General features: G+C 42.9%; 1 protein-coding gene across 2 annotated transcripts in view; it reads left to right on the top strand.

Moving 5' to 3' along the window:
* The first annotated feature begins 1,669 nt into the window (after positions 1–1,669).
* The window catches only part of LOC113896956 (collagen alpha-4(VI) chain-like), a 140,225-nt gene continuing 117,419 nt past the window's right edge, over positions 1,670–24,475 (top strand). For both annotated transcript variants that reach the window (XM_027549124.1, XM_027549118.1), the window contains exons 1-2: positions 1,670–1,796; positions 16,640–16,728. In XM_027549124.1, coding sequence (XP_027404925.1) covers positions 16,644–16,728 — 85 coding nt within the window. In that variant the 5' untranslated portion in view covers positions 1,670–1,796; positions 16,640–16,643. The remainder of the gene's footprint in view (positions 1,797–16,639; positions 16,729–24,475) is intronic.

The raw sequence follows: 24,475 nt of genomic DNA, 5'->3' as shown, positions 1-24,475 counted from the left end.
GGTTATCTTCTGTACAGAAGGCACTCTAGGTTTCATGTCACATTTAATAAACCTAGGAAAACACAGAAGCTTGAATTCAACTCTGTTAATGATAGATGGTCCTTCTCTTGACCGTTTTTGTTTTTTTTTTCCCCCTGCAGGAAACCTCATTTGACGTCATTTCCTCCATCACTTATGCCTGAAAATAAACAACACTTGATTCCAAGTTGGGTCTTCAGATTTTGAGATAATGGTGATGCATATGTGTGCAAATGTGACAGGGATGGTAGCTGACACTCCTCCCCCATCCATCCTCCGATGGAGTTGAGCTGGGCACCTGGTTGCCTAGTGAGAATCAAATCTCAAACTCTCCTGGCTGCAGGGTATAGCTGTGAGACTCAGCTCTGCCCAGCGGAAGGCATATGGACAACTTGTGCTTCACTTTGTTCAGGAGATACTCTCTGGGCTTAGCTCATTCACTCTTCCTACTTGCTACCCTGTTGCTACTTACAGAAGCCTCAGATGCTACATGTTCAACTTGGGCTGTCTGCATTAGCCACCTCCCTGATCGAGTGTGGGAGCAGAGCCGCTTACTGACCTGGAGTGCCCACCTAGGACTGAACTATTTGAGAGGGAAATGATCGTTTTTGTTCTTTAGGCTATATTATTGTTAGGTCTCATGTTACAGCAGCTTGATTTTTACACCCACTCATAAATACACGTCTATAAACATTTGTATATTTCCTCTGACTCCTAGGTCTCAAAGCAGCAGGTGGTTGGTGTGGGCTAGTTGAGAGCATCCAGGAAGAATAGACGCTTGAGTTCTACCCTGACTGGGTAAAGCCTGTCAGTGTGGGGAGTCTTTGTTATTGTTAGGTTCACGAGTTCATCCATCCATCCATCGTTTCACATGCTGCTTTGAGACCTAACATGTATAAGACTCTTTGGAAGGGGATATGAATGACACAAAGATTAATTATAAGCACTCCCTGCTTTCAAGAAGCTTATAGTCTAGAGACTTAAGGTAGAGACTCAATCAATGAAATAGGAGTAATTATGATAACTTTTTCTTCTAGGAAATTTCAATTAAAATTGAAAAGGCTAGTTTCATTTATATCATCGTGCTTTATTATTACTTTTTAAAACATTTTATTTTTGGCTGTCCTGGGTCTTTGATGCTGCACGACTTTCCTCACTCTGCTGTGAGCCGGGGCTACACTCTAGTGGAGACGTGAGGGCTTCTCACGGTGGTGGTTTCTCTTGCTCTGGAACAGGGTCTCTAGGGCACGCGGGCTTCAGTAATTGTGGTGAGAGGGCTCGGTGGTTGCAGTTCCTGGCTCTAGAGCACAGGTTCAAAAGTTGTGGTGGACGGGCTTAGTCGCTCCGCGGCATGTAGGATCTTTCCAGCCCAGGGATCGAACACGTGTCTCCTGCATTGGCGGGCAGATTTTTTACCACGGAGCCACCAGGGAAGCCCTTACTTTATTATTATTACTTTTTTTTTTTTTTTTTGAGAATGCTCTCCCTGGCAAGGTTTTGTATTCATTTTTGAGACCAGTGTTGACAGCATAAAGGACCATTTTATTCAATGGTGAGCAGGAGCACAAGTGATCTGTCAGTGTCCGCAAACACACTTTGCTCCTCCCCTCCCTCCCCTTCGTCTCCCCCGGGGAAAGGACTAAACACTGGAAAAGCCACGGGTCTTTGTGTCCTGGAGCCTTCCTGCACTCGAGGGAATTCCGGAGGCTTAAGCAGCTTCTCAAGGAATGAAGGCAAGCAGGAGAAATTGAAAGGGCCAGCCTGAAAGGTTTTGCCAGGTAAGAGGAAATTCTTCTTCCCAGGGAGAGTTTTATATAAGTGAGAACTCTAGCTATTCCATTTATTTTTGCAAATGCACTGCTTTTCTTTCATTTCCAGAAAGGGAGAGAGATGCATAGACAGACAGAGGAGAAACAGAGAGCGGGGAACCTCAGACGGCAAAGAACAGGAAAGAAAGTGAGATGGGGATAAAGACATAGAGGAAAAGACCAAGAGTGTTTGCTAGATATACATAGAAAGAGCAGCCTCTAAAATGAAGACTATGTTACCAAGGGGTCTGTAACTCTCTGAACTTTTATTAAGCAGGGAGATGTGAAATATTTTGAAATTGTACCTGAAATTTACCATCTGTGTGGACGGGGGAACCTGACTTAGGCAGACTCATGTGAATTCAATGAATTATTTCATTGGTGCAAATCTTTGGGAGACTTTAAAAATGAAGATTAATGTTAAAATGGTAAGAAGAAAGGAAGAAGAAAACCTTAAAGACTGAATGAACAAACAAGCTTAGTAGAAATAGAAAACTCAGTTTAAAAAATGAGCATTTTTTACCTGAGAGCATTCCTGGGGTGTATGGGAGAATTTTAAGCTAGAAATAGGAGTTTTTTTTTTTTTTCTGTCTAGCTTGCCAGGGTTCATATAACCTGATATACAATTTTGATAAGTAGTTTAAATGATTAGAGTTTTTAAAAATTCAAGTATAGTGGATTTACAGTATCATGTTAGCTTCAGGTGTACTGCACAGTGATTCAGAAGTAAATAAATAAATATTCTTTTCCTGATTCTGTTCACTTATAGGTTATTACAAAATATTGTACTAAATAGTAGGTCCTTGTCATTCATCTATTTAATATATAGCAGCGTGTATGCTTTTTAATGGCAGGTGATAGCTTTATTAAGTATTTTGCTAACGTATAACATGGATTGCTATTCTTTTCACTGCCAAGATTCTAACAGCATCATCCCATAGCCACAAATCAGGATCGGTTTATCATCCTGCAGTAACAAAAGGAGTCAAAATCTCAGTGGGTTAACCCAACAAAAATGTACTTCATGCTGACGCCACCTAACACTGCAACGAGGCGCTGAGTCATGTGATGATTAGACACGTAGCAATACATTACCACGGACGCTTCATAACAACTGAGAGGAGCTGGGAATGTTTTGTAAAATAGCACTATTGACTTCTGCATATGAGGGGAATAGTTAAACCTTTACCAAGTAACGGATGCACAGCACAGCACGAGACGTGTCCAAGCTCTGAATCCCGTAAGCCGGCCAAAAGTCAGTTAAATTTAAACGTTATAAATCAACAGGAGAAAACTAATATTCATGTCCAGAAATATTCTGATGAAAGACAGTCATGCTGAGCTGGCTTTGCATCCACCCTCGTGTGTACGAGGCTGATCCTCCTGCTAAGACAGTCATGCTGAGCAGGCTTTGCATCCACCCTCATGTGTGCGAGGCTGATCCTCCTGCTAAGACAGTCATGCTGAGCAGGCTTTGCATCCACCCTCGTGTGTGCGAGGCTGATCCTCCTGCTAAGACAGTCATGCTGAGCTGGCTTTGCATCCACCCACCTGTGTGCGGGGCTGATCCTCCTGCTCTGCCTTTTACTCTTTCCTGATAAAAGTATTTAGACTCAAGAGTCTGATGAAACTGCTGCTTCTTCGTCTACATGTGACAAGTTTTGACACATTGTATTTTCATTGTCAGTTCTTCCTATTTCCATCTCTATTATAATCTACTTGGTCTGTGAGTTATTTGGAAGTAGAGTGTGTGTGTTAATCCCAACCTCCTAACTTATCCCTCTTCCATCTTTCACCCTTGTTTTCTATGTCTCTGAGTCTCTTTCTGTTTTGTAAATAAGTTCATTTGATTCCTTTTTGTTTGTTTCCACATATAAGCGATATCGTATGATACTTGTCTTCCTCTGTCTGGTTTCCTTCACTTAGTACAATAATTCTGTACGAGGTTCATCCATGTTGCTGCAGATAGTGTTATGTCATTCCTTTTTATGGTGATTATTTAGATTTTTCAATGAAAAACTTCAAACATATAACAAAATTTTTAAAATTCACAGAGAATCCATGTATACACGTCACCCAGATTCACCATTAACATTTTAATACAGTTATTTAACTGCATATCCATCCCTCTATTCACCCATTAATCTATCTTTTTAAAATGAATTTTTAAGTAAATTATAGACATCCATACACTTCTCTCTAAATACTTCAGCAAGCATATCATTTGCTCTCTAGAGTTCAGGAAAATGTTTGTTTGTATAAAGCACTTCAAGAAAAGTTCGTGTGAAATTGATCAGGATGAGATTTTGTGTGAAATTCTTAGACAACTGGGGATGAAATTTCTAAATTTAAATTCACTGAGCAAGCATAGGGATGGTGATAACTATTAGGTGTGGGGTGAAAGAATATTGGTTGAGAGTTATTCCACAAGATCTGTAGGGGAAAAATCTATTGCCTTTTAATTCTCTTTGTAGGGATATTCAAAGGCTAAGAACCAGGCCCAGGGAATACAAAATATACGATGATGCTGTTTTAGTTTCAGGCCCTGAGTGCGTAGCCCCTAGGCCATCACAGAATTCTCTCTGGTCATTTCTGACTCATAAGAATGGGTACTGAAAGGTCTGTGGATGGGTTTATTCTGCAGCTGGCCAGGAGTGACAAGGCCCTGTCCACCTTTTTGCAGAAACAGCAGGTGTGGCATATTACAGAGTCACTAGGAAGTGAAATGATAAATACTGTCTACTGATATTTTGACCTCAAATATCCTGAACCTGAAGACTCTTTAAAAAAAGATCATATAGGGAATCGTTTTGTCCAAATATTCTAACATAATCTTGTTTTTATGTTTGAGCAACTCACCATCTAAGTGAGTTTTTCTGGTTGTGAGTTTTGAAAGATTCACCGTTCCCACTGCCTCCATCCTCACCTTGGGCATGGGTTGCAGTCTGGACCAGCTCTGTCTCCAGTTCTCAGAGATCTTACACCAAGTCCCCTTCAAATACGGTGCCTATGATCTGGTTTTCCTTATTCTATGAATCTGCCAAATGTTTAGTTTTATGCTGTTTGTTCTGACTGTATTTTTAACACAGGTGAATTAAAAATATAGTTGTCATTAAAATGTAAAAGTGAACCCGGGTGGCTTGGTCCTCCATTTATGAAAAACAACGCCCTAGGAGGCAGCAATCTTCCTGAGTGCCTCTGAATCCTGGTACAGAACATTCTCTCTTAAGAACAGAATGTCACTGAGCAAATGTACTCATGCAACAAGTATTTGAGTAGGTTGAACACCTCCTGTGTGCCAGGTGCTGGGGATCCATCATGGATAAAGAAAGTTGCCTCATGGTGCTTCTATTCTAGCTGAACTCAGGGGTGTGACAACAGGTAATTAATAAAAGCCAGGATAAATATTGTAGGGCATGTTAGAAGGTGAAGAGGAGATGCAGGATAGGGTGGGGGATTGGGGGTGCTGAGAGATGAGGTGGGTAGCAGTTTTAAATAGAATGACTGGGGTTGGAGCTTTTTGAGAAGGTGACGTTGGCAAAGATTTGAGGGAGGCTGGGGAATTGGCCACGTGGATATATGGGGAGACATGTTCCAGACAGAGGAAGCAGCTTGTGCAGAGACCCTGGATGGGGAGAGTAACTGGCTCGTTTGAAGAGCAGTCAGGTGGCCACAATGATCAGAACGGAATGAACAAGCTAAGACATGAGTCATAGAGAAAACCGTGGGCAGATCACACAGGACCCCAAATAGCCTGCTGTGTCTTTTTACTCTGAGTGAAACAAGGAGCTGTTGGAAGGATCTGAGCAGAGTTGACTTAGGCTTTCAAAGGATTGCCCTGGATTTAATTGACTGCAGGGAGACAGGTTAAAAGCAGGGACGCCCATGAAGGTTGTAGGAATCAGGCAAGAAAGACGACATCAGCTTGACCTAGGCTATTTGCTCTATGCTGGAGAGATAGGATCAGTTCTAGAGGGGGAGCTTTAGAGGTGGAGCTGAGAGGGTTTCCTGACGGATTGGATTTGGGGTGGGCACACGGGAAAGGAGTTAATGAAGACCCCTTGGGTCAGGGCTGTGCTCCCACGCTGCAGTTGCATGAACTCGGGAGAAATGAAGGGAGAAAGGGAAAAGGAAGCAAGAAAAGAGAGAGCCAAAACGGGAACTGTTCTCAGTGCTGAGTGTATGTAAGTGATGAAGACATAGTCTTCACAAATCCCAGCTATTTTTTTTTTTTAATTGAAATACATGTGCATGTTTCAGAGGGCACACAGAACAGGGAACAATTTGCTAGCAGGCTCGAGTCAGGGAGGTGACATTTGAGTTGGGTTTTGGAAGATGAATAACAGACTGCCAGGTGTATGTGTATGCATGGGTGTGTGTACATGTGTGCACATGTATTGAGGCTGAGGAATGGTGTGCAGATTTCTCAGAAGAGGGAAGGAGTAAGTGACACGTTCGGAATCCGCAGAATATAATCAGGTGACATTTAGAGAGTTTTGTAGCCTAGCCAATGCATCCCATGATCTGTAAAGTAGTGTCTTGATCTTTCTGAGGCTCGATAGGATGGTGTTGCTGCATTTAGTGGGTTTTTTTTTTTTTTCAGTTTGTCTTTAAAAATTTTATTATACACTATTGAAGATATTTAAAAAAGATACGAAGAATAGTTTAAGGTCACCTAGTGATTTTAAGCTGAAGTCCTGCAGGCAAAACATTAACTCAAGAGTACTTGGGATTGGGTTAAGTCACTTGGTTGTGTCCGACTCTTTGTGACCTATGGACTGTAGCCCACCAGGCTCCTCTGTCCATGGGATTCTCCAGGCAAGAATGCTGGAGTGGGTTGCCATTTCCTTCCCCAGGGGATCTTCGCTACCCAGGGATCAAACCGGGTCTCCTGCATTGCAGGCAGACACTTTACTGTCTGAGCCACCAGGGAAGCCTGACCGCTGGTTTAAAAGAGTTTTTCTCAACTAGGTGACCACACTGCCACCAGCGTTCTGTCACACTTGGTACCTGACTCCTGTGATTTATGGAGTCTTCTCTCACTGCTTTAAAAAGTTTGTGACAATCCCAATTCTCAATTTCATCGTGATGAAACAGGAGAGAAGGGGCAGGGCACAACCTTCAAAGGAATGGAACTGCCATAGGACATGACAAAAACTGGTTGGAAGATTTGACTTCAGTAGACCTTGAGCCTCGTTATGCGTTCATTGTAATGCATTAGCTAAATGACACACTCACCAGCATTTTGACAGTTCTGAGACCAACCATAAAAGGTGAAAAAGTGGGTGGTTGCTCAAATCCTGGAAAATCCCCATCCCTTCCTGAAAATAATTGGAATGACCCTCCCACTCATTAGCCTATGAAATGAGCTAATGAGTAGGAGGATTCAACCATGCCGTGTTTCAAGGCTGCTCTCTCCCTCTCAGATGGCCCACCCTCTTGCCTGTGGAGTGTTTCTCTCTAGATAAATCCACTCTGACCTCATCTCCAGATTCTTTCTGGAGGAAGCAAGAACCTCAAATTCACCTGGAACGGTAGCATGGTTATTTCAGAGGCTTAATAAAACAAACAGTAGTCACAGTCCCCTGATTCAAGGAAAGCATCTCTCTCGGAATGAAAAACGTTGAGGTTTGATTCTGTCAATTAGAAAGGAGTAAATTTAGGGGATTTTGTTCCAAATATTACTGCCATACAAAGGTGATGGTAACTTCTCAAGTTGTATGGCTTTTTACAAAATCCTTCGTCCCCCATTAGCATATGCTGACCTCACCATAACCTGGCCAAGTGGTGATAGCAAGTGGCTTTTATTTTATGCTGACAGAACTGAACCTCAGAGAGTTTAAGAGACTACAGGAAGCCATGTAATAAGAATGTAGCGGGGCTGAGGCCTGAACTAGAAAATTCAAAATCAAGTTCTGTGCAGTTTTTACTGCTCCTCATTATACTTCCTTCTGCAGTTTCTGGAGCAATCTTCTTCTTAAAGGATATGAAAGCACTAAAGGACCGTAATGATGTCAGTCTGGACAGTGGCCAGGGGCCTTTGGATCTTGTCCTTATTCACTGTGATGGCCTGCTCTTTCTGTTCCCTGGTGTCAGGCAGCACCAAGCGTCGGAGTGCCCTGGCCCGCCCAAGTCTTTGGAGATGCTCCATCTGCCTCATGGATTGTAGGCGTCCATCCTGAATGAAGTGCTTCAGAAAGACAGGGTGGTTACTCCTGTTTCTCTAATGAGTCTAAGTTCATGAAGTGCTGGGGTGATGGAGTTTTTAAGCCACACACAACTTAGGATTTTGAATAAATATTCTTTTTTCTTTGAATTGAATTATTTAGGCAGTTTGTTCAATCTTTTATATAGTGATCATAAAAGAAGAAAGATTTATTAGTTGGCTTCAATGTTCCCAGCACTGCGAAGAATTCCCAGATCGAGGCTCTGCCTTCTGTGTGTTCCCAGCTTGGTGAGGGATATAAATATCAGGTGAATAACAAGCAATAGAATAAATGCGTAATTGAGGTATGAACCAGGCATCATGGGAAACTAGATGGATCGGGATGTGCAGAGGGTGATGGTTTAAAACTTCCCAACAGCTGAGATTGTGTTCTGTTCCCAGACTTTGAACACTTCACAAATTCATTGTGTTCCAACCTAGTAATGATTACAGCTGATGGAAGTACCATGGCCATCAGCTCCATGTATTGTGATGTGCTGTGCTCTGCGGAACTCCACTGTTGTAATCCTTATCCCTCCCTGGAGGAATGCTCTATAGTTCTGCATTTTATTTTAATTTTTTTTCTGAGTCTAATGACACATTGTCATTGAAATGTTTGGTGGAGTCTCTCTCGAATTTTCTACAACAAAGTTGGATATTTGTCCAGGTTGTTAAAAGATTTGTGAATGGGCACGGAAGCAAATGTTAATGTTTATGTGATGGTTAAAGGCTAACCTTTAGTGTTCTTTTGACTGTCAAACATGCTGTGTGGATCCTAATGTGATGTGTATAGAAGAATCTGTTCATGTTCCCTAATTGTTTGTCTTCTGCGACTTCCTGTTGCCCAGATGTGGTACACAGCAGGGCTGCCTTGTGAGAAAACCAAAACTATAGTGCTTAAAATAATCCTGCTTAAGTAACTGGGAATAATAAAAAATAAAAAGGGAACATGTCACTGGATTTCAGAGAATAAAGTATAATCAAAAGAAAATCAGAAAAATGTGTTTAATCTTGCACATTCATGCTGGGTCTTTCATCCAAATATATTGAAGCTTCTGCTTACCTCTTGGTCATGTGTACACAAAGAAAACATTCTTTAATTGATCATCTCTTCCCTTTCCCCACGTGGTTGATAATAGACACTTGATTTTCTCCATGTGGAGCTAGAGATGCTCTTGAAGGTAAACAGAGCAGACATCTGTCTGAGTGGGAACTGCTGCGTGCTAAGTACACAGAAGAATGATTTTAAAAGTGTGCTTCCTTGGACTAGCTCAGCATTCAAATTCTCAGGTCCCACCTTGGACCTGCTGAATCAGAACCACTGGAGGTGGGCTTCAGAGCTCGGTTTTGACAAATTCTCTGGGTGATTCTGATGCAATGCTCAAGTTTGAGAGCCCCTGGCATAGAACATTAGAGATGGTATCTTTTCATTTTACTGCTGAGTGGTCCATGGAGGAAGAACAGAAACCTTGAAGGACACTTTTGTATAAAGCACTGTTCAGTTCAGTCGCTCAGTCGTGTCTGACTCTTTGCGATCCCATGGACTGCAGCACGCCAGGCTTCCCTGTCCATCACCAACTCCCAGAGCTTGCTCAAACTCATATCCATCGAGTTGGTGATGCCATCCAGCCATCTCATCCTCTGTCATCCCCTTCTCCTCCCACCTTCAATCTTTCCCAGCATCAGGGTCTTTTCAAATGAGTCAGTTCTTCTTATCAGGTGGCCAAAGGATTGGAGTTTCAGCTTCTACATCAGTCCTTCCAATGAACACCCAGGACTGATCTCCTTTAGGATGGACTGGTTGGATCTCTTTGCAGTCCCAGGGACTCTCAAGAGTCTTCTCCAACACCACAGTTCAAAAGCATCAATTCTTTGGCACTCAGCTTTCTTTATAGTCCAACTCTCACATCCATACATGACTACTGGAAAACCCATAGCTTTGACTAGATGGACCTTTGTTGGCAAAGTAATGTCTCTGCTTTTGAATATGCTGTCTAGGTTGGTAATAGTTTTCCTTCCAAGGAGCAAGTATCTTTTAGTTTCATGGCTGCAGTCACCATCTGCAGTGATTTTGGAGCCCGAAAAGAGAAAATCTGTCTGTGCTTCCGCTTTTCCCCCTTCTATTTGCCATGAAGTGATAGGACCAGATGCCATGATCTTAGTTTTCTTAATGTTGAGTTTCAAGCCTGCTTTCTCACTCTCCTCTTTGAGAGGAGAGAGCTCTTTAGTTCCTCTTCAGTTTTGGCCATTAGAGTGGTATTATCTCATATCTGAGGTTGTTGATATTTCTCCCAGGAATCTTGATTCGAGCTTGTGCTTCATCCAGCCCTGCATTTCACACGATGTACTTTGCATGTAAGTTAAATAAGCAGGATGAAAATATGCAGCCTTGTCATATTCCTTTCTTGGGAAACGAGTATGACAAAGCTGTGTACTGTCACCCTGGTTATTTAGCTTATATGCAGAGTACATCTTGCTAGACCATGTCAGTTGTTCTATGTCTGAATACAGGTAAGGTGGTCTAGTACTCCCATCTTTTTAAGAATTTTCCACAGTTTGTTGTGATCCACACAGCTAGCTTGTGCTGTGCTAAGTTGCTTCAGTCGTGTCTGATTCTGTGTGATCCCATGGACTGCAGCCCGCCAGGCTCCTCTGACCATAGGATTCTCCAGTCAAGAATACTGGAGTGGGTTGCCATGCCCTCCTTCAGGGGATCTTCCTGACCCAGGGACTGATCCCATGTCACTACATTGGTAGGCAGGTTCTTTACTACTAGTGCCACATGGGAAGCCCTGTTAGCATGTGAAATGAGTGCAGTTGTGCAGTAGTTAGAACAGGCAATGGCACCCCACTCCAGTACTCTTGCCTGGAAAATCCCATGGGTGGAGGAGCCTGGTAGGCTGCAGTCCATGGGGTCACAAAGAGCCGGGACATGACTGAGCGACTTCTCTTTCGCTTTTCACTTTCATGCATTGGAGAAGGAAATGGCAACCCACTCCAGTGTTCTTGCTTGGAGAATCCCAGGGACGGGGGAGCCTGGTGGGCTGCCATCTATGGGGTCTCACAGAGTCAGACATGACTGAAGTGACACAGCAGCAGCAGCAGCAGCAGCAGCAGCAGCAGCAGTAGAACATTCTTTGGCATTGACCTTCTTTGGGATTAGAACAAAAACTGACCTTTTCCAATTCTGTGGCCACTGCTGAGTTTTCCAAGTTTGCTGGCATATTGAGTGCAGCACTTTAAAAGCACCATCTTTTAGAATTTTGAAGAGCTCACCTGGAATTCCATTACCTCCACTAGCTTAGTTTGTAGTGATGTTTCCTAAGGCCCTCTTGACTTCACACTCCAGGATGTCTGGTTCCAGGTGAGTTATGGGAGTCATTAACACTGCTTTTCATAGTTCTGCTTATTCTTGCCACCTCTTCTTAATCTCTTCTGCTTCTGTTAGGTCCTTAATCATTTTTGTCTTTTACTGTGTTCTTCCTTGTATGAAATGTTGCCTTGATATCTCCAATTTTCTTGAAGATATCTTTCCCATTCCATTGTTCTCCTCTATGCCTTTGCATTGCACATTTCAGAAGGGCTTCTTATCTCTCGTTGCTATTCTCTGGGATTCTGCCTTCAGTTGGGTATGTCTTTCTTCTTCTCCCTTTCCTTTCACTTCTCTTCTATCCTCAGTTATTTGTAAAAACTTCTTCAGACAACCACTTTGCCTTCTTCCATTTCTTTTTCTTGGGAATGGTTTTGGTCACCACCTCCTGTACAATGTAATGAACCTCCATCTATAGTACTTCAGGTACTCTATCAGATATAATCCCTTGAATCTATTCATCACCTCTACTGTATAATCATAAGGGATTTGATTTAGGTCATACCTGAATGGCCTAATGGTTTTCCCTACTTTCTTCAATTTAAGCTGAATTTTGCAATAAGGAGCTCATGGTCTGAGCCACAGTCAACTCCCAGTCTTGTTTTTGCTGTCTGTATAGAGCTTCTCCATCTTCAGCTATAAAAAACATAACCAATCTGATTTTTATCTTGGCCATCTGATGTAGATGCATATGTGTAGAGCTATCTCTTGGGTTGTTGGAAAAGGGTGTTTACTATGACCAGCATGTTCTCGTGACAAAATTCTGTTAGCCTTTGCCCTGCTTCATTTTGTACTCCAAGGACAAACTCGCCTTTAATTCCATGTATCTCTTGACTTCCTACTTTTGCATTCCAATCCCCTATGATGAAAAAGACATCTTTTTTGGTATTAGTTGTAGAAGATGTTGTAGGTTTTCATTGAACCATTCAGCTTCAGCTTCTTCAGCATTAGTAGTTGGGGCATAGACTTGGATTACTGTGATGTTGAATGGTTTGTCTTGAAAATGAACCAAGATCATTCTGTTGTTTTTCAGATTGCACCCAAGTACTGCATATTGAACTATTTTGTTAACTGTGAAGGTTATTCCATTTCTTCTAAGGGACGCTTGCCTAGAGTAGTAGATATAATGGTCATCGAATTAAATTTGCCCATTCCCACCCATTTTAGTTCACTGATTCCTAAGATGTCAATGTACAATCTTGCCATCCGCTGCTTGACCACATCTAACTTACCTTGATTCATGAACCTAACATTCCAGGTTCCTTTGCCATATTGTTCCTTACAGCATTGGACTTTACTTTCACCACCAGACAGATCCACAACTGAGCATCATTTCTGCTTTGGTCCAGCTTCTTCCTTCTTTCTGGCTCTATCAGTAATGGCCCTCAGCTTTCCCCCAGTAGCGTATTGGACAACTTCCAAGGTGGGACACTCTTCTTCTGGTATCAGGTCGTCTTCTCTTTTTATACTGTTCATGGGTTTCTCATGTAAGAGTCCTGGAATGGGTTGCCATTTCCTCCTCCAGCAGACCACATTTTGGTAGAACTCTTCACTATGGCCCGTCCATCTTGGGTGGCCCTGTGCAGTATGGCTCATATCTTCATTGAATTACTCAAATCCCTTCACCATGACAAGGCTGTGATCCATGAAAGGGATGTGATATTAGTTTATCCTGTTATCATTGATATTAATTCTGATAACCAGGTTAAGCTTTGTCCATATTTCTCCATTGTACTTTTCTTTGTCCTCAGTAATTTATAAGTAATTTGTCAGAAGATACTTTGAAACTGTTAAAATCCTGTTCCTAACACACTTTTACCCAGTGGTGTTAAAATCTCTTGATGATTCTTCCCTGAATCAATTATTACTATGGTGGTTGCAAAGTAATTTAACTGAAGGAAGTAATCTTTAAAAGTAGACCTTTCAGATAACTATTTGAGCAACAGAGTTTGAGAGAATTCTCTCTCTACCCAAACCCACTAGAATTATTTCTAGAATCAGTATCCTATGCTATTCCTGCCTAATTACAACTCATTTAATGACTTCCAGTTTTGGCCTCCACAATGAGCCCTGCATGTCTCACCCCCTTCAGCTTAAATTAGATATAAACATCCTCATGAAATAGTATATATAATGTAGACATTAAGTCAATCTACAAACATTTTTCTCCTCATTGACACAGCACACACACACATGCACAGCTGTAAAATGCTTATGAATTTTGAGTTTCCCACTAGATTTCCATAAACAGCCCTAGGGCTTTGTTTGTTCCTAGTTGCTCAGTCATGTCCGACTCTTTGTGACCCCATGGCCTGTAGCCTGCCAGGCTCCTTGTCCATGGGATTCTCCAGGCAAAAATACTGGAGTGAGTAGCCATGCCCTCCTCCAGGGGATCTTCCCAAGCCAGGGATCGAACCCAGGTCTCCCACATTGCAGGCGGATTCTTTACCATCTGAGCCACCAGGGAAGCCCTTTGTTTACAAGTGCTTGGTTTACAACTAACTAAAAATACTTCTCATTTCTTATGATTAATTGCATTAATGCTAATAATTAGGACATAAAGAAATTTAAAAATGTAGATATTCTACTTCAAGGTTTTATATTTCACCTAGCCTTATAACCTAAGAACTAAAAAAAATGATGTATGGTATCTTACTGTAATGATAGCAATTATCTAATCATAATGCATGAGTTTATTTTGGATCATTCTTCCTGGCTCTATAAAACTCAATCTCTTTAACCTAACACTGTCCTTAATCCATTAGAGCAGTCTATTCTTTAAGAGTCATCCTCTCATTTATTTGTTATTAGACGAAAGTTTGTTGGGGAATAGAAAGTTATTCTTGAAGTATCTTTTCTCAAATTACTTGTAAGTCTCCTTACAGATTCGTTAATGGGAGGTTGATGTGCAAACTGAGGAACAGAGAAATCCAATTATATCACACCTATTCGTTGGAAAATCACTGGATTATTGCCCTAAGGAAGGCTTGTAATATAGTTGGCAATATTATAGGTGTCCGAAGTCAGTGCTTGATGATGGGAAAGACTGAGGGAAGGAGACGAAGGGGGTGACAGAAGATGAGATGGTTGGATGGCATCACCAACTCACAGGACATGAGTTTGAGCAAGCTCTGGGAGATGGTGAAGGACAGGGAAGCCTGGCGTGTTGGAGTCCATGGGAGTCACAAAGAGTTGAACGTGAGTTAGCGACTAAACAACAACAACAATTCACTGCCAAGCCCCACTAGAGTCATCACGTCAACCCTGAGAGGTGAACTGGCTTGCTCAAGTCCACAGAGTCAGAGGTCAAGCTGAAACCAGAATCAAGGGCCATGGGCATCCTTTGAAGTCAAGACTTCTCCCAGTATTTTCTGTTGGTGTGAAATAATAAACAGGTGTGGTTATCTCACAGCCTTGAGTCACTCTCAAGGAGAAAATGAAGCATGCACGGTAGAAATGTGTCTTAGAGAAGCAGGGTGGCTACATTTACACCTTGTGCAGAGAGAACTCAGCCATTGGGTGGCTGCTATTTCCGGGCATCATGATATCATTTCTACACATATTTTGCTTACAGGGCTTGAGACTGCAAAGTGATTTAGACGATATGAGATTTTTTTGCTTAAATTCCTTGATAAGTTTAAAGAGGGCTTGAGCTCACATTATTACCCCAAGGTAAATTGCTTTAGATCTTCATTTTACTTGAAGGTGGACTCTAGGGAGCTGAGTGACAGTCTGGACTTTGGAGGTCTTCTTTGAAGGGTTCGAAACAGATGTCTGAGATACAGCAATGTGCTGGACCTGGAGTCATGTTACCGGGGACAAAACCTGACTGCATGGCTATGCATCCCTGGAACACTACTTAAGCCTTTCTGGGACCTGATTTTTTTTCATTTCCACCAGCAAAACAAGCAGAGTAAGTTCTGCTTAGCTGGTTCTTTCCTAGATTTCAGATGACAAACATAGAGATTAGCACAATAACTTACCAAGGAACAATTGATTGAAAGTGAAAATTAAGCCAAATAAAAGATATAAATTAAAATAAGCACAACAGAATAACTGCCTTATTAATATACAATGCAAAGTGCTAGTAATCCTCTACCTCCACAGATTCTGAGTTGCAAATGAGTGGGAATACATTTTCACTTTTACATAACAGATTTCCAAGAAGACTTATTTAATGAGAACTTAAAGAGTGGTTTTATGTTCCAGGCACAAACTCTTTTACAATAATGAACTCATTTGATTGAGGCAGATGCTATTATGCCCCCATTTTACAAATGGGGAAACTGAGAAGAGAAACAACTTGCCCAAGATCAACCATGAAGTAGAGGATCTGGGATTCAAACCTAGGCCACCTGTCTCCAAGAATCCTCACTTTTAACCCCACTGCACTCTGTAGGGAACGGCTGTGAGGTCAGCCATAAAGATGAGGTGTTCCCTGTTCCAGGTGGAGCGTGTCATTCATTCAAGGTGATTGCTGTGTTGTTCTTATTTTTAAACATATGGAGCATCTCAGAGTCAAAAATTAGAAATGGTATTGGAAGTGGATAATTACCGTGGGAACCTTTGAAAATAGATCCAAGTTTAGGGTAGAGAAGTCTGGTGGTTTTGCTTCTTCTGGGAACTCATTAAATATTCTCAGGATAGCTTGGTTTTATCAGACAGGTGTCCTTCTGAGATACTTGAGTATTTCCTTATGCCACAATGTTTACCAGGTCATTCAATGCTTGTATAAAAATACAGGCAAACTCATCCAGAAATGTTTCTGTTCCACCAAATGACTTTAGTGTGCGGAACAGTGGTTCTACCCTATGCCTGTATGCTTCCTCATTTATAGCCATATCTGGACAACTTTAAACAGTTGAAGTCTGCAGTACATACTGTTTACAGAATCTTCCAGAATTGGGTCAGCAAGACCATTTTCCTTGCATAATCAAAAAAAAAAAAACACGTGGTAACATGTCCTTCTTCAGTTTTATAACACTTCTGTTGGTCTGGGGAAAGACATAGTTGTGTCTGTTTCTGTTTTTTTTTTTTAATTAATTTATTTTTTAGTTGAAGGATAATAGCTTTACAGAATTTTGTTGTTTTCTGTCAAACCTCAACATGAATCAGCCACAGGTATACATATAAAAGAATAACCCGTATTGAAGTATAATGAATATACAATATGATATGCACTCATTTTTAACTGTATGAATACATAATTTTAATTCAGAGGTATCTTTTTCTCTCTAGATACATGTCTGAAATGGAGACTTGGAAGATGTTTTGGGGAATCATCTTCCTTGCAGCTGGTTTTGGCTTCATCAAGTCACAGAGAATTGGTAATACATCTTTAAGCCAAAAATGAAGGCCTTGCCAGCAATAGAGGGGTAGTGACAATATTAAAAGAAAATATCACAGGAGTTTCATATTTAATGAAAGGGAAATGATTCTTTTAAAGAGAACTTGAAAATCTCCACGTTTTTAGTAAATGGGCCTTTGATTTTTTTCAAAGCTTAACCTCAAACGGCAAAAAAAGATATTAAAAGTGCTACTCTTCTGAATGAGTTATTAAGCTCTCAAATGATTTTGTGAAAATGGACCTATTCTGTTGACTCTGCATTTTGCTTTGTCTCCTTTGGCTGTGCTTTTCCACATTCAGTTCAGTTCAGTTGCTCAGTCATGTCCGTCTTTTTGCGACCCCATGGACTGCAGCACACCAGGCCTCCCTGTCTATCACCAACTCCCAGAGCTTACTCAAACTCATGTCCGTTGAGTCAATGATGCCATCCAACCATCTCATCCTCTGTCATCCCCTTCTCCCGCCTTCAATCCTTCCTAGTATCAGGGTCTTTTCGAACAACTCAGCTCTTCACATGAGGTGGCCAAAGTATTGGAGTTTCAGCTTCTGCATCAGTCCTTCCAGTGAACACCCAGGACTGATCTCCTTTAGGATGGACTGGCTGGATCTCCTTGCAGTCCAAGGGACTCTCAAGGGTCTTCTCGAACACCACAGTTCAAAAACATCAATTCTTCCGTGCTCAGCTTTCTTTATAGTCCAATTCTCACATCCATACATGACTACTGGAAAAACCATAGCCATGACTAAACAGACCTGCATACAGATTTCTCAAGAGGAAGATAAGGTGGTCTGGTATTCCCATATCTTTCAGAATTTTCCACAGTTTATTGTAATCCACACAGTCTCTCAAATTGCAATGTGATGAAACCAACACTTCTATGCTTGAAAGATATTCTATAGCCATGAGGTTTCTCCTGGTTGGAAAGATCAGGGAAACACTTCCTGGCCTGTGTTTGATCTCTTCTGTAAAACCTTTTAGGGGGCCGTCCCTGGAGCTCTCACTGAACCCTCACCTCTCAAGAGGATTGTAGTTTGGAGGGTCAAAGGGAAGGAAGCTTAAAGAACCCCAAGCTCATTTACTATTTTCCTTTTCAATAATTCTGACTTCACTTGATCATGATTAGGAAAGTTCCCAGAGGTAAGACTCAGGACTCTAGAGGTGACAGATGAATTTGTTGTTCCTGAAGTACACCAAGCATCTCCAGCCCTTTTCTGCCTAACTTCTCATGTGGGTTTTGCCCTTCTGTAACATGGGCTTTAAGTTTAATCTTCTTTAAGGCAGTCCAGGGTATGGACTGGGTGTCAGGGGACCTGGTTTCTAAACTGGTTCCTTGAACAGATTTACACAAGTTACTTGCGTTTCTAGGTCTTATTTCCCTTATCTGTAAGATGGATGAATTGAATTAATTATACTTGCACTACTAGCCTCGTGTAATTATTTAAACTAAAATTCAGTAAAATTTAAAATTTCGTTTCGGAGTCACAGTAGCTACTTTTCAAGTGCCAAACAGCCACACATACCTGGTGGCTGCAGTATGGCATTGCATGATCCTACAGGGTTATTCTAGCTCCAGAAATTTCTGTTTCCCCGATTTGGTTTCATTCACGTTCCATGGTTGTATCTCTGTCAGTGATGTCTGCTCCCTCCCTCTTTCCCAAGCGTTTCCTTCTTTGGACGTTTTTTGGGTGGCTCCTCTATCACTCGAGTGGTGGACCAACAAGCACAATGTATGGTATCTGCCTTCACGGAGCCCACAGTCTAGTTGGGGAGATTGTCATTAATTGAATAAGCACACAAACGAATGTTGCATTATAAACCAGGATAAAAGAACACGATTCCGTGCGGATGTACTATAGAAGAAAAGAAGAAGAAAAAAAGAAAAAGAAAAAAGAGGAAAAATAAATCTGATGCAGGGAACAGCATTTTTTTAAGATGAAGTATAGTTGATTTACAGTGTTACAGTGGAGAACAGTATGCAGGATCCATAAAAAAACTAAAAAACAGCTACCATGTGATCCAGCAATCCCACTCCTGGGCACGTATCAGAGAAAAACAGCATTTGAAAAGACACATGCATGCCAGTGGTCGTTGTGGCACTATTTACAACAGCCAGGGCATGGTAACTATCAGAATGTCCATCCACAGATGAATGCATAAAGAGGACGTGCTCCGTGTATACCGTGAAATATTACTTAGCCAGAAAACGGAATGAAATCGTCATTTGCAGCAACATGGATGGACCTGGAGATTATTATACTGAGTGAAGTCAGACTCTTGAGAAACCTGTATGCAGGTCAGGAAGCAACAGTTAGAACTGGACATGGAACACACTGGTTCCAAATAGGAAAATGAGTACATCAAGGCTGTATATTGTCACCCTGCTTATTTAACCTCTATGCAGAGTACATCATGAGAAACACTGGGCTGGAAGAAGCACAAGCTGGAATCAAGGTTGCCGGGAGAAATATCAATAACCTCAGATGTGCAGATGGCACCACCCTTATGGCAGAAAGTGAAGAGGAACTCAAAAGCCTCTTGATGAAAGTGAAAGTGGAGAGTGAAAAAGTTGGCTTAAAGCTCAACATTCAGAAAACGAAGATCATGGCATCCGGTCCCATCACTTCATGGGAAATAGATGGGGAAACAGTGGAAACAGTGTCAGACTTTATTTTTGGGGGCTCCAAAATCACTGCAGATGGTGACTGCAGCCATGAAATTAAAAGATGCTTACTCCTTGGAAGGAAAGTTATGACCAACCTAGATAGCATATTGAAAAGCAGAGACATTACTTTGCCAACAAAGGTCCATCCAGTCAAGGCTATGGTTTTTCCAGTGGTCTTGTATGGATGTGAGAGTTGGACTGTAAAGAAAGCTGAGCACCGAAGAATTGATGCTTTTGAACTGTGGTGTTGGAGAAGACTCTTGAGACTCCTTTGGCCTGCAAGGAGATTCAACCAGTCCATCCTAAAGGTAATCAGTCCTGGGTTTTCATTGGAAGGACTGATGCTGAAGCTGAAACTCCAATACTTTGGTCACCTCACGTGAAGACTTGACTCATTGGAAAAGACCCTGATGCTGGGAGGGATTGGGGGCAGGAGGAGAAGGGGACGACAGAGGATGAGATGGCTGGATGGCATCACTGACTCGATGGACGTGAGTCTGAGTGAACTCTGGGAGTTGGTGATGGACAGGGAGGCCTGGTGTGCTGCGATTCATGGGGTCGCAAAGAGTCGGACACGACTGAGCGACTAAACTGACTGACTGAACTGAAGTCAGACAGAGAAAGACAAATATTATGATATTGTTTACATACAGAATCAAAAAGAGAAAACTTCTTTACAAAACAGAAACAGACTCACTGACCAGAGAAGGAACTTATGGGGGCAAGTGTGGGAGGAGGGAAGGACAGTTAAGGGGTTTGGGACTGACATGTACACACTGCTGTATTTAAAACAGATAACTAACAAGGACCTACTGTATAGCAGCAGGGAACTCTCTTGGTATTCTATAATAACGTACATGGGAAAAGAATTAACAAAAGAGCAGATATATGCATATGTATAACTGAGTCACTGCTGTACACTGGAAACTAACACACTCTGTTACTAACACACACTGTTAATCAAACATACTCCAATATAGACTAAAAATTAGGTGAAAAAAACATGATGGAGGTAATAGTATTCTTTAAAAAATTGAACTAGAGTTGATTTATAGTGTTGTGTTGGTTTCTGGCATATAGCAAAGTGATACAGTTATTCATATATATGTATGTGTATATATATATATATATATATATATATATATATATATATATATATATGCCGGGAGCCAGTGAGGCATTCCACTCGTGACAAAGGTCATGAGGAAGGAGGCTCAGCATACGCAAAGGAAGGATCAAGCCTCAGGAGTCCCCCCGGATATTCTAGAGCATCTACCCCCCAAAAAACCAGAGTCTGCCTACTTTATTGCTTTGTGCTCTCACCTCTGACTTTAATGGGGGCTGTCCCCCACCACCATCTCACTCTCTCTGTCAAAGAGTTAACTTACAGCTCCAATTAATAAAGTTCCTGAGCAATTAGGAGTGTTTAAATCCAAACCCCTCAAATAGCTCTCTAACTTGCCTGACAAGTTTACCCAGACTCCTACAGCTACGCATACGATTGTTTACAGTCTCCCAGCCTTGAGAGGCACGGGAAGCTTAAGATATTCAATTAGCTTAGAGCTTCTCAGAGAGTTAGAGACTGTCAGAATAAAACTAGTAAAAGATTTCATTGATGAGCCAATGCTTGTTGCCAAGTTTCCACATCCCCTGTATTGTATCCTTGAATGTGTATTAATTAATATAGTTGGTATGTAGAAAAAATAAGTAGTGGCCTTAGTGTTAGCAACTTTAGACCCTTAAGGTAATAAATTCTTTCCTTTGTTGTAAACCCATTACACATCCGCCCTATAGGAATGCAATTTTATCTAACACTTTCGGAAGATGGCGCCAAACCTTAAAATAATTACTCTTAGAGAAAATAAGTCTTTGTCAAGAGTCATAAAATGTTAATAGGCCTTCTGGCCAGAAGATGATGTAAGTCACCTAAACCATTTGAATACGATAAATTTGCAGGATAGAAACCCTGGTTTTTGATAAGGATCAAAGACTGCTGACTTTGCATCCCCTATTATCCTCTATGTGTAACTTAGGGTATAAAAGCCCCTGTTGAAAATAAAGCTATGGGCCTTGCCTGCCAAAGCTTGGTCTCCCCATGTCATTTTTCTCCTTAACTTCCAGCTGAGTCTCCATCTGGAGTGCGGAAATCCTCTGTGACCACTTATTTGCCTTGGCTTCTAAGACCCACTCGAGAAGGTGTCTAAGGTGGGGCACCTTCCGCTATTCGAGAGGGCGCCTGCAGCCTCCGTGGTCAGAGCTAAGCTGGTGTCACAGGTTATATTGATTTTCTGTGTAAACCAAGCTACTCAGCTTGTTTTCTCCACTGAATTTTCCTACTGAGCTATCCTCATTCTATTACTCTTTATATCTCTAATTAACATTTGAATAGGTCGCTGAAGCCGTCTCTCCTTCGAATACCCTGGATCAGCCGGAGCTGGTCCCCGGCATATATATATTCTTCTTAGATTATTTTCTATTATAGTTCATCATAAGATATTGAATATAGTTCCCTGTGGTGTACAGCAGGCCCTTGTTATATATTTTACATGTAGCAGAGTATCCTGAATATTCACTGGAAGGACTGATGCTGAAGCTGCAGCTCCAGTATTTTGGTTATTTGATGTGAACAGACAACTAATTGGAAAAGTCCCTGGTTCTGGGAAAGACTGAGGCCAGAAGGAGAAGAGGACATCAGAGTTGAGGTGACTGGACAGCATTACTGATGCAATGAACATGAACTTGGGCAAACTCCGGGAGATGGTGAGGGACAGGGAGGCCTGGTGTGCTGCAGTCCATGGGGTCGCAGAGTTGGACACGACTGGGTGACTGAACGACAACGATGAAAGTGTATCTCTATCAATCCCAAGCTTCTAGTTTATCTCTCTCTCACCTTTCCCCTTTGATAAATTTGTTTTCACCATGGGGGCTGTGGTTCCCAGAATTAGAGCTGGGTTTGGAAGAAGCAGCTGCAGGAGGCAGCTCTGAGTTTAGGGAGCCAAAGGGCAAATGTGAGTCATACCTGTGATAACGCCACGTGTCAAATGGGTTCAGTTTAAGTGGTGCCCAGAGAGTGTCTGGAGAAGGGCATGGAAACCCACTGCAGGATTCTTGCCTGGAGAATCCCACGGACAGAGGAGCCTGGTAGGCCTTTCAGTTTATGGGGTCACAAGTATCGGACACGACTTAGGGACGAAACCACCAGAAAGTGTCAGAAGTCAAAGGTGAAAAGCTGACGGCTCAGGGCAGCTTCTCTAGAAGCAGAGCTGGGGAGAGGGATTGGGCAAACGTGTTCTTTTGAGGCAGGGCTCTTTAAGACCAACCTGTAAAGGAGTAAGAGGAGTGAGATAGATAATCGGGGAGAAGCAGCCAAGCAAGGAGACAGCCCCCCATAAAGTCAGACCGTGGCCTCAGCAGGGCACTGCCAGGGCATAAATGGCACCATGAATGGTTTCAGTTAAGGCCAGGAGCCCAGACACTTGTATCCCCACATGATCAAACATTGGCCACTTGGTGGGGGTGGCCCGATATAGCTTCCCAGGCGTCTCCAGATACGGTTGCTGCCTTCAGCCAGGGGCAGGTCTCTGCACAAAGTCTCAGCTGGGAGCAGGTGATAGAAGCCCTTGAAGCAGCTGGGAAACCAGTGTGCCAGCTGGCAAAGGGGATGTAGGTGGGGGATTCCAGCAGCACCCTGTACTCCTAGAAAGCTGGTTTCCTTTATGAGCTTTAGGGGTTCCCTAGTGGCTCAGCTGGTAAAGAATCTGCCCTCAATGGGGGAGACCTGGGTTCGATCCCTGGGTTGGGAAGATCCCCTGGAGGAGGGAAAGGCTACCCACTCCAGTATTCTGGCCTGGAGAATTCCATGGACTGTATAGTCCATGGGGTTGCAAAGATTCGGACAGGACTGAGCGACTTTCACTTCACAAGGGTTCAATGAAGGGCCGTGGTCAGGGGTCTAATGGAAGGGTCAAACGTCTGCTGGAATTAAACAGAGGGTGGCAGGGGAACAAAGGTAGCCAGTGGTCCTGAAGCCAAGGAAGATGACGGTGCGTTGGGCCAGGTGCACATCAGCTGGTAACACAGAGCTGTTTGGTGTAAAGGCAAGGAAGAGGGAGGCGGGGGAGATGTATTCCCAGCCATTCACAGCAGCCTTCCGTTTCACGGTATCTTATCGTGAGAGGCCTCTCTTCTGCAGCGTGCGGGGAAGCCTCTGAAGGGGACCTCGTGTTTCTGGTGGACCCCAGCGTCCACCCCAAGAACATGCACAGCGTGCGGAGCTTCTTGAACACCATGGTCCACAGCTTCGGTGTTAGCAGGGAGGTGGTCCACGTGGGGCTGGCCTGGTACGGCTACAGGCCTCAGTCCGAGTTCCTGCTGTCCCCCTATGCCCGCAAAGACTAGGTGCTGAGACACATCCAGAAGCTCCCCTTCACTCCTGGGGCCCGCAATTGATCAGGCCCTGCGGTTCCTGCTAGAGCACCACTTACAGGGAGCGGCCGGGAGCCGCGCGAGCCGGGGGATGGGGGTGGGGCGAGGTGGTCATCCGCGGCCGGCGGGGGACCGCGTGCCGGGGGCCCGCCGGCGCCTTGAGGAGCGCGGCGTCCGGCTCCACGCGGGGGGCGTCGGGCCGCGCGTCCCGCCGAGCTCCGGGAGATCGCCAGCCGGCCCGCGGGACGTTTGTCACCCGTGTCCCCGACTGTGCAGGCCTGCGCCGGCTCGCCCCGAAGCTGCGCCAGGACATCTGCGACACTTTGGCAAGCGCGGCGGCACCTGTGGGCCACACTTCTCCAGGTGCAAAGGCTTCCCCCCTTTATTTCTGATCTAGAAGTCAGGAAACTCCAAAGTTTTATGTCGTGTTCATCCCTCCCTCTTATCCCTTCCAATATGTGTGCATGTTGAATTAATCAGTTGATTTTTATTGAAGTATATTTGATTTTTTTGGTGTTAGCTTCTGGTATATAGCAAAGGGTTTCAGATATATATACATACACATAATCTGCGAATCCCAAACTCCTAATTTATCCCTCCCCCTTCCCCTTCTTTGGTAACCATAAATTTGTTCTCTAA

The sequence above is a fragment of the Bos indicus x Bos taurus genome, chromosome 1 (assembly GCF_003369695.1).
Source record: "Bos indicus x Bos taurus breed Angus x Brahman F1 hybrid chromosome 1, Bos_hybrid_MaternalHap_v2.0, whole genome shotgun sequence".
Lineage (NCBI taxonomy): Eukaryota > Metazoa > Chordata > Mammalia > Artiodactyla > Bovidae > Bos > Bos indicus x Bos taurus.
The sequence above is the reverse complement of the archived record's forward strand: the minus strand, read 5'-3'. Positions and strand labels throughout refer to the sequence as shown.